The sequence below is a fragment of the Gymnoscopelus microlampas genome (assembly GCF_963454915.1).
Source record: "Gymnoscopelus microlampas genome assembly, chromosome: 4".
Lineage (NCBI taxonomy): Eukaryota > Metazoa > Chordata > Actinopteri > Myctophiformes > Myctophidae > Gymnoscopelus > Gymnoscopelus microlampas.
In genome coordinates this window covers 16,713,503-16,723,800 of record NC_139941.1, presented here as the reverse complement: position 1 = coordinate 16,723,800, position 10,298 = coordinate 16,713,503, and the positions used below count along the sequence as shown (strand labels likewise).

Here is a 10,298-nt window from a genome sequence, read left to right as displayed (position 1 = left end):
TATATATATATATGTCTTACTAATGTTGCTATTTAGTTTTTTATTGTCTGTCTATTATTGTTGTTATTGTTGCTACATTGTTGGGGAACCAAAACCATATGATTTTACTCTTGTGTATAGCTACTTGTATTTTTACTTTTTTGTCCAAGTTTGATCCGCAGGTTTCCACACACCATGCAAATGGAGATAAATACATAGACAGATGGATCATAGACAGAAAATAGCACATCAAATGTTTTCATCATAGAGAAAGTCAGACAGGACAGACAGTATAGGTCAGTCTGCTGTTCAGAAGTCCAACCACTCTTTCATGTACATACAGTTGGCTGGAGAGATCTCACCTCCCGTGTGACAGTCATCAAACACCGGGCAGTGTCCACAGGGGGCTTTGACCAGTCCAGTGGGCTGGATGATGGGGTTCACGCCTCGGTACAGCTTCATCTGTCCGTCTACGCTGCCCTCGGTCCCCTCCTTGACAGCGACGATGGTCATGTCCACCTTCCCATCATAGATCAGCATGTTCAGAATGGTCTCTATGTCCTCCATGGACAGGTCCACCTTGCTGATGCCCAGTTCACTTATGTATTTCCAAACTTCGTGTGGCATGGCGTAGGAGCTGTTCCTCTGAACCATGGGACTCTGTTTGCTGTCCCTCGCTGCCTCAGCCTTGCTCTGCAGGAACTTACAACACTGCTGGTTGAGGACCTCCACAAAGACCTGGTCAATGTACAAGTCTGCTCTGGTCACAGAGCGATCCGGCTGTAGGTCGTATAACATGTACACCTTGGCAGACGCAGCCCCGAATTTGACATCTTTAATGAGTTTCTTGCTCTCCAGGTTCTTGAGTATCTTGTTTACCTCAGTCAGAGGGAGGTTGCTCTTAAAGCGTATGTGCTTGCTCTTGATGCCTTTGTTCCCTGTGTCCCCGATGACCTGGTAAACCAATTTCTCCTGGATGTCTGTACATTTCAGCTTACTGGCTGTCTGCGTATCCGTCACGACGAAAATGGGGACAGTGCTGTTTTTTGACTTGTGCATTTCCAGCTGCCCCAGTTTCACCAGTCTGTTGAGGACCATGGCTCTCTGCCGGGGCAGCAGGTGAGGCATGTCATTCTGAATCACCTGGTCTGTGAGGCCATAAGGGAACTGCTGGCATAGTGCCTTTATCCTGTTTTCTATCTCCTCAATATCAGAGTCATTCAACTCCTTCTTGACTTTGACCTCTGCCATGTATTATATGAGTTAAGTCTCACCTAAGTAGCAAGAGAGCGATTCTGGGTCCTAAAAAGCTGTTTAATGGTGGATATTCAGATTGGGGGCAGTCACTTATTGTTCATAGCTTGCAGCTGTTGTGACGGCTTAATAGCATTTCCTTCATCAATGGTGTTCAATGGTTGAAGGTTTTCATACTAAATACGAATGTAACAGTTGCTACAGTTAGCAGGCTACAGATCTGACTCATCATGACTTATTGATGACATATGCCTTCCCATATAAGGAGCTTTGATCAAATAATTATATGGAGGTCCATGTCAGCCATGCCCATGCCCAAGTATGGAGTAAATTGCAGGCCAGTCTATGATGCCAGGACTATGACATCATTTCGATGACATCAAGGATCTCCATATATGGGCATAAATGGGACTACATACAGACAGGTAGAAACACAGATTTGTGGATCACACCTGGTCTTCAACCTCCCAAAACATTCAAGTCTCTCCTCTTTTGTGTTCTCTTCAATCAATCAATTCCGGTTGCTGCTCGCACCCAGTACAATGAACACTGGTGTTGGCCTACAAGGCAACCAAAGGCATGGCACCGCTGGGCCTTCAGGACATGATCCAACCCCACAACCCATTCCCACCTCAGCTAACACAGGAATTCTGTGAGACTTTCTAAAACACCCTGTACAACATTCCACTTCTGACCTGCTCTCCTTCCTGTCTCCCAAACTGTGGTATAAACTCCCCCTTGCAGACAAAACTGCACTCAACGTCCAATTTTCCATTGTAGTCTTAAGACTCACCTCTTCAGACTCCACCTCACCCCCTAGCGCTCCTCACTCCTTATAGCCTAACCCTTTTTGTCACCTTTTTTCGAAGGATGCTAGTTTACTATTCAGATATATGTTGGTTACTTGCACTTATGTATTTGTTTTTGGGGCGGTGTAGCCGCCCCCTATAAGTGAGTTTTGGACACCGACCAAAAAAATTGTGTACCCCCTAACCCTTCCATTGTTAATGCAAATCGATACTTTTTTCATATCAGCCAATCACATTACAGCTAGTGTCATCACCACTAACTGTAATGTGATTGGCTGACTTTGCAAATTCAGGACTGTGATTGGCTAGCGAAACACATGACACATGTGCAGCCCTATGAATAGCAGTATGGACTTTAAAGAAAGTCATTTTTTAAAGCCTTTTTTAAAGTGAGTCATGTTGTGATGACCACACACCGCCCACTTCACACTGGGTGTGATTTTTTAATTCAAAGTTGGTTATTTAGCCATGTCCATATTTTCTGTACACACTGCCAGTAGGCCACAGAAGTACTTCCACATAACATCATTTTTTAAAATGAAATATACAACTTACATTTTATAATGACAGTTGAAAGGGTCTCTGTGATCAGACTGTAACCTTGGCCAAATTTGGAGTAGCCACGGATCCCGTCCTTAATGATTACATTTTTGGACCATCTCCTGCCTTTACTCTACATTGGCCATATAGGCTATATTCATTCATACAGGCCTACTCACTGATGATAGGCTGTACATTTATAGTACTATTTATTGATGGACTGTTTCATTCAGAGACCCAGTGACCCTTTATTATACATTATTCTTAATTATCTTGGTTTGGCTGTTGCTGTTAATGACACCTGACTCACTCGTTCTTGATTGTCTGATTATTAGCCGGTTTATACCTAGTATGGACTTGTTACCTTGCTAAAATAATGGCATATGTCATTTTTTTTTTTTAAGTTTTTCAGAAAACAGACAAAACTGAACCAAAACAAACTATATGATATTTCTTAATCATTTCATCCAAAATGTTTATAGCAATATATGACGCCGTCTGTCAGTTATGTAACATAAGAGGATTAAACGACTTAGAGCAATTTGTGTTTTGACTTAGGCAATTGTAAACCTGACAAAATATTAATGGAGTAATGATTGTTTTGCCTAAGTCACTTGTCTTTGTGACTTAGGCCATAAAATGGCCTATAGGTCACACTTTTGAGATAGGCCATTATACTACTGGGGAAGGAACAGCATGATCCTTTTCAATAAGGATATAGGTGATTTTACCAGAGGTGGCCAGTATCATTCATGAAGAGCTGATTTAGGCAAAAATATTTTTCTCAAATGACATAGGCCATTCTTTTAGCAAGGTGATGGATTGATACACCATGTGTGGTGCAAGTTGGCCAACAAACCAAAAAGCTTTAGGGGGAAGAAATACAGTTTTGCATCAGTAAAAAATTCTAATATGATTCATTTGTTTGTTCGTATACTATACATGCATTGCATTTTGTGTGAGGAATATTCTCACAATTAATGTGAACAGGATAAACGTTGTGTGAGTTTAGTGCCCCCATGTGGCCAATTGAGACCATATCTCATGTAATGCATTTATGATCAGTGTGCAACATTTTAAGTCTATTTTCCATGTGATGGGACATTGAGAAAATGTACAATGGAGACACGTAAAAAGTGTTTTACTTAAGTACGCATACTGTTATAATACATTTCACATTTTAAGAGTATAAAGTTTGTCCAACATCGATTAGGATTCATGGAATGCAAAATTAAATAAATAATCAATCTGGTGCCAAACATGGCTCATACATATGCATACACATTTATACATAAACAGATTATTTGATATTTATCCATCTGTGACAGAGATCTTGTCATCATTTACAAAAAAAGTACAAATCTGTTTGATTGTGGTTTATCGCTGCTCAAACCAGGGGAAGTGAGAGTAACCAGTAAAACCCTAGGGGTCTGTCCTTTTAGGTTTTCGTCTGTCCCACTCTATTCCCCCCTCTACGCCAACCCTCAACATGTTGTGAGCTCGTGGATGTGCTATTTTCACAGAATGTTCACCTATTGTGACGTACCCATACGAGGGATGCTGGGGTTCAAGTGGTTATACGCAAATAATTGCACATCATTTTATTCCCTCTTATGGAATCCACTATCCCTGTTCAGGTCTCTGGATTCAAACTTCAAAAGACTGTCACAAGCACGTGTCAGCTGTCTTGACCTTTGGAGAGGTGGGTTCAGTAGCGGTGTCAGGCTGAGCCTCTCGACAGAAGAACACAGCAGGATTTTTACAGGCCCACATCGCTACCTCCCCTCCCCTGCCTCCATTTCCAGGACTTGAACTTGACAGCTGGCTGTTGTTCACTCCAACTCGACTTATGTAGCGGTCCCTGATTCGGTCTGTTCGGTTTGGCCGAGTCTCCCGGTTCTGGGTTTGATTGGATAAGTATGAAGCAATATTCCTCGTTCGATAGCCCTCTTCCCGGCTGCGTCCCAGTAACATTGATATGTTGGGGTTCCTCAGGCCGTAGATTAAAGGGTTAATTGCTCCATTTGCCCAGGCAAGCCAGATAGCCACTGTGTCCATAGTGGGGTTGAATGTGTAGTTCCCCATTGCTGTAACTAACCCCATTAAACAATATGGCCCCCAGCACAAGATAATGAATACAATCATAATTAGTACAGTGGTAGCTGTTCGCATTTCACTGTAGAATCGTAGTAAGTAGGCATACGTGGTCACAGGTCTGACACGGATTTCAGAAAGCCGAACTGTCTTACAGATGTTATAATGACAGAAGCACATGAGGGAGAAGGGTAATAGATAACATATGGATATGAGAGAGATACTATAAGCTGTACCCATTCGGGACATCCCAGAGTGAAATACATACATACAGTGGTAGAAACCCTGCTTATGGACCTCTTTAGGGGTTCGGACAAACAGATACCAAGGCAAAGAGAAAATAACAGCAGTTAACCAAACGGCTGCCAGTAACTGAACTGCTCTCTGGCGCCCAATTTTTGCCTGTGGCTGCCTTACTATGGCATAGTATCTGTCGAAGGAGATGAGGGTCATGGTCAGGGTGGAGATAATGCCAAAACACATGTTGAAAAATCCATTGGCTATGCAGAAACGATCGCCAAACATCCAAATGCCGTCTTTACTGAAGAGCATGAGGAAGGAGAAGGGCAGACACAGGACGGCAGAGAGGAAGTCTGACAGAGACAGCGACATGATGAAGGCATTGGTCACTGTTCTCAGCTGTCTGTGTTTGATGATGACGATGACAACCGCCGAGTTGCCGAGGCTAGACAGGAGGAAAATGGACAGGAGGACAATCGCCTGGGCTGCCACCGTGACTCCATGTAGGACAGAGTTCCTCTTCACAGAACTCAGCACAGAAGGATGGTAGGACTGGTGGATTTGTTCTAGATCATCACCTTCTCTGAACCCTGTGAAGTTTCCAATCACCATGGCCTCTGTGGTTGTGGTCGTTAAGCTGGTCGCTATAGAAACCACCCTAGGAACAAAAGAATCACGGTCAAACAAGAAGTGTATTTTGTGTGTAGTACGAATTCGATTAGATTAGTGCAATACTCCAAATATGGCAATTATTATGTACAACGGCTGACCACCAGACATAACACTGTGAAAACATCACTTCTTATAACAATACATATACAAATGGTTTGATTTGGTTGAGGGATAACATTGAGAGAAAGTGTCAGAAGCTGTTTGAAAATTATGGATCATTTCTGCACCGTGACCACGCTGTTTCAACTCAATACTTTATATTTGCACTGAAATAAATGATTCCATATTCACTGAAAAACTAAAAGCACAACAGGAATATTGGTGAGGTGCTCGTCAGAGAGTACAGTTGTACACAAATTTAAAATCAGTGTATAGCCATAAACTGTTCATATGAAAACACATTACCAAACTCGCCAAAAGGTTTGACACTAGTACTTCGGTGCTATTTGGGAAAGAAACTGCCACTCGAGACTGTCACTGTGCTACTCCTTACAACCAGTATGGTTTGGATCGGCTGACATTTGCTATCCTTAGAGCCGCAATCTCACTAGTGGGGCAAAAAATTAAGGAGGGAAAAGGAATATTTAAAATTATTATTAGTGCCAAAATGTCACTCAGTAGTGTTCATCATCCTGCAATCTGCCTATTATAATATGGTGGGGCATTTATGCCGTGGCCTGGAGGGACTGTTGCTCTGCAATTAGTGCACTGCCTGGGTGCATGTCTCATGTCTGCAATAGGCTAGTTCTGCTCCACAGCATGGCGGGACTTTGTTCCATAGCCTATTCTCTTCTGTAGCCTGTCGGCTACGGAACAAAGGTGATGCTGATTGGTCCAGTAGTAGGCAAGACAGGCACACACACAGACATCTCCTGGCAGAGGTAACGAAGTGGGAAGTGAGAAAGGGAAGGAGAAATGTGGTTATAATAAGGAATTACCTTGAAATGCCTAGTTCATTTATGAAGTTTGCAGCAGATGTCTCGGTGGTGTAGTTCCCGACACTGCTGCCCGTCTGGGCCTCGCTTCCAGGTGAATCCATTAATGGGGGACCAAATAAGACGAGAGGAAGTCCATCCCTTGTAAAGGATTATCAGTGTTACATGTCATTGTCAACATCGGTCACATAGTTTACATAAACCTCGAACATTTTCCCCCAAATGTATTTATTTTTGGAGATGTTGTATTTGTTTATGTTTTATCCATATTCAATAAACGTAACAGAATGTATCTAATTATTTTGTCAATGTCAGCTAAAATTCACTATATTAAAAGCTAAAAAGAAAAATAATTGAGATAAAATTGCAGCACTTGTAAGGAACTATTTGTCAAGGCCATGGGTCTTCAACAGGTGGTCCGGGACCCCTAGAGGAGTCCTAAGATTTACTACAAAAATTCCTAACACGCCAAATGTTTGTGTCACAGGAATTTATTTTTCTTTCAAAAAAATGTAATGTCTGAAATTACACATTAACATGAATCCAACATATTATTAGCAAGGATTGTGTAAACAAACGAACAAAAAAACATTTAGTTTACACAACACTGATGACAGTGCTGGCAAATGAATCTATGAAGCCATCAAATCTGAGCATCACTTGGAGGCAACCCAAGGGCACTTAAAAAAAAAGAAAAGAAAAGTGGAACACTTCCAAGCTAGTCTCAAACAGTCAACAGACATTATGAGACAATCAGCTAAATATCGTGAGCTAGCTTTAAAAACCTCTTATCAAGTTGCATGGAATATGAATATATAAAGAAATATTAAAAGAATATATAAAATAAATAAAAAATAATAATAATACATGAACAAATGAAAGAGTAATATGCAACACAATTTTATACAACATGTGTAGTGTAGGTCCCTGCTTCATCTCTCTGCAGCCTCAGCCCTTGGCCTGAAAAACGTTGAAGACCCCTTGTGAATGTCATGTTCAAATTGGAACAATTTTTAAAGGCAAATATAAATTCTGCCTAATGGCTGTATTAGTAGACTATTATAGTAGGCTTTAAAAATAAATGGCGTAGGCTACAGATTTTCAAAAGGGTGAAACCTTTCAAAAGGGTGAAAGGCTCAGTGCTTTTCCACCCTTTCAACATGAATGGCAAATGAATGACATCTAGAATGTAGGCTCTGATCTGGATGCGCTGTAGTAAGCCTATACAATTCTTATTAGGCTTAGTTTTTTAAACATAGGGCAATCAAAATGAGCTTTTCCTGTTTCATATGTCTGTTTATATTTGATGCTGCTATATTAGTAGACTAGGTGAACGAGCAGAGCAGATGTATCACAGTGCACTTCAAATACAAATTGTATTTGATGTGCACTGTGATACATCTGTGTTACATCAGTCAACTAATATAGCAGCATCAAATATTAACAGACATATGAAACAGGAAAAGATTTTGAAGCGTATAAAATTATACAATTATAATTGTATTATACAATTAACATATAGCCTACATGATCAGTGTAGGCTAATTAAAATAGGCTATAATAGAAAACTAAGAAAGAAGAAGAAACCGTTTTCTGTAATTGCATGTTATTCTGTTGCATTCCATCGTCATATGAGAAGTATAATGGCAGAATAGCTTTTTTCTTTTGTTTGTTCTGCATATTATCCATTTTGATGGTTGATGATTTGATGTTTTTAGTGGTGTGATGATTCTTTTTTTATGCAATTGCCTATTGTATAGCACTTTGCGATTTCACAAATATAAAATCCATTATTATTATTTTACTTTGTTGGACAAACGTTGTTGCCACGTACCACTGTATAGTGTTGTGTTGTTATTAGGCTACCAGTTTCGACAGTGTGAGGTAAGCCCACTTGTGTATTCCACCACTCTGACTGATACAACAGCAAACACCAACAATGGTGTAAAGTAACTATAAGTACATTTACTCAAGTACTGTACTTAAGTACAATTTTTTAGGTATTTTTTAGTTTACTGGAGTATTCCCAATTTTCTGAACTTCTACTCCACCTTATCTCAGAGGCAAATATTGTACTTTTACTCCACTACAATCATTTGAAAACTTTAGTTACTAGTTACTTTGCAGGTATAAACTATTATATTATAAAACATACATTAACCCCTTAAGTTTGGTAACAGCCCAACTCACTCCAAATTCCTAAATTTAGCCCTAATTTATACCTAGGCTATTTGAAAATAGCCGATCTACAAGCTAATTTTCAAACATTTTTTTTGTACTTTTACTTTTGGTACTTTAAGTATATTCAAGTAAAATGTTGAACCCAGGCCTTATACATGTAACAGAGTATTCTTATATTGTGGTATTGCTACTTTTACTTAAGTAAAATATCTGAGTACTTCTTCCACCACTGTGAGCCACTGTATCAGTTCACTTTCACAGTTTACTGTATCAGTTATTAAACTGTTATTATCAGTTTCTCGACAGTGTGAGGTAAGCCCACTTGTGTATTATTCCACCACTCTGACTATACCAGTGGTTCTCAAACTTTTTCATGTCAAGGACCCCTAAATTAATGTGTATTTGGCCACGGACCACCATCTAAAAATATTTCATGCCAAGGACCCTAGATACACAATGTGTGGTGGTAAAAATGTAAAAAAATATTCAAAATTTTCAAAACAGATCTATACATTTCACAAATGATATATATATTTTTTCTAAAAATGTCAACATTTTAAATAGCTGATGTATATAGGGCCCTAGGGGTCCCTAGGGGACCAAGCCAACCACCTTAACTCTGAGTGTACAAATGGAACCAAATGGACCCCATTTGTACACTCTCAGAGTTACAGCCACATAAGTGGGTCCATTTGGTTCCTAACTATCCATTTATCTGGGGACCCCCTCAAGGACCCCTGGGGGTCCCCGGACCCCACTTTGAGAGCCAACAGCAAACACCAACACATAACGTTAGTCTACCAGCGGCCATTGAATGTATTCATAATATTACACCAAGCTGGCTATTGCATTGCACGATCAATAACGGTTCTAATACCCGTGTTTTGTTTTCACCATTTGTTGATGGAAACGCTCCTCAGTTCCATAATAGCTCAATAATAGCGCAGATCGTCATCATCCATTGTGCCGATCCTATTCAGGATCAAAGGTGTCGACAGGAATCCGTCTGCAAAAGAATTGCAAATCCGTCAAAAGCAGGAGCGTGCACGATCAATGCCGTTCTTCTTCTTTATAGCTCTGCTGATCAGTGGATTTTTTTTCCCTCCTCTGATTTCCCCCACAGCACTTTGTTTACCCAACAAACAAGAGGCAGATCGCTTCTCAATATTAGGCTAGATTTGATACGATACCTGGCTGTCTGTCGCTCCTAGGGTCTCTCTCACCGTTGCCAGATTGTGTGAGAGTAATAAGCAACTAGATCTATGAAAACAAGTCCAACATAATTGACTATATGCCACATAAAGCTTGTTGTGAGCTTGTAGATCTGCTATTTTAAAAAAAAAGCTTAAGAAAATTTGAAACTTTTAACAACACAAATCTTGTATGACCGCCCCTCCCCTCTTGTATGACGCCCTGGCAGATGGAGGGTCTGTGGACAAATAACTATTAATCTGGGGGTCCTTGACATGAAAATGTTAGAGAAAGCCCAAAAAAACGCAACCTGTGACTTAACAGAAAAACAAGCCCAAAGTCGCTTATAATAAGCGGACATGGCAACCCTGGCCTCTCTCTGTCTTCTCTCCAGCTGTGTGAA

At 40.4% G+C, this 10,298-nt stretch overlaps 2 protein-coding genes across 3 annotated transcripts; both read right to left on the bottom strand.

Moving 5' to 3' along the window:
* Positions 1-288: 288 nt before the first annotated feature.
* Positions 289-1,230, bottom strand: LOC311043471 (DNA-directed RNA polymerase III subunit RPC6-like; the record flags this gene model as incomplete). 2 transcript variants are annotated; one of them, XM_084054724.1, is made up of 2 exons in its annotated part: positions 289-672; positions 784-1,230. In XM_084054724.1, 2 exons carry the CDS (start codon positions 1,228-1,230, stop codon positions 289-291), a joined length of 831 nt encoding a protein of 276 aa, XP_083910850.1. The 2 variants fall into 2 exon arrangements, with proteins under 2 accessions (XP_083910850.1, XP_083910849.1); XM_084054723.1 differs by having other exon boundaries at positions 289-1,230.
* Positions 1,231-3,762: 2,532 nt separating this feature from the next.
* gpr135 (G protein-coupled receptor 135) lies at positions 3,763-9,898 on the bottom strand. The gene is made up of 3 exons (XM_084054718.1): positions 9,599-9,898; positions 6,527-6,664; positions 3,763-5,574 (listed from the first exon to the last, which is right to left on the bottom strand). The coding sequence occupies exons 1-3, from the start codon at positions 9,628-9,630 to the stop codon at positions 4,248-4,250; spliced, it is 1,497 nt and encodes a 498-aa protein (XP_083910844.1). The 5' UTR covers positions 9,631-9,898; the 3' UTR covers positions 3,763-4,247.
* Positions 9,899-10,298: the final 400 nt, after the last annotated feature.

Excerpts from the sequence above, each read along its gene's own strand:
- gpr135 (XM_084054718.1), bottom strand. The coding sequence starts at position 9,630 with ATGGAACTGAGGAGCGTTTCCATCAACAAATG. Across the intron at positions 6,665-9,598 it reads AGCGTTTCCATCAACAAATG|GGATGGACTTCCTCTCGTCT; the intron begins GTGAAAACAAAA and ends ATCCTTTACAAG. Across the intron at positions 5,575-6,526 it reads AATGAACTAGGCATTTCAAG|GGTGGTTTCTATAGCGACCA; the intron begins GTAATTCCTTAT and ends TTTTGTTCCTAG.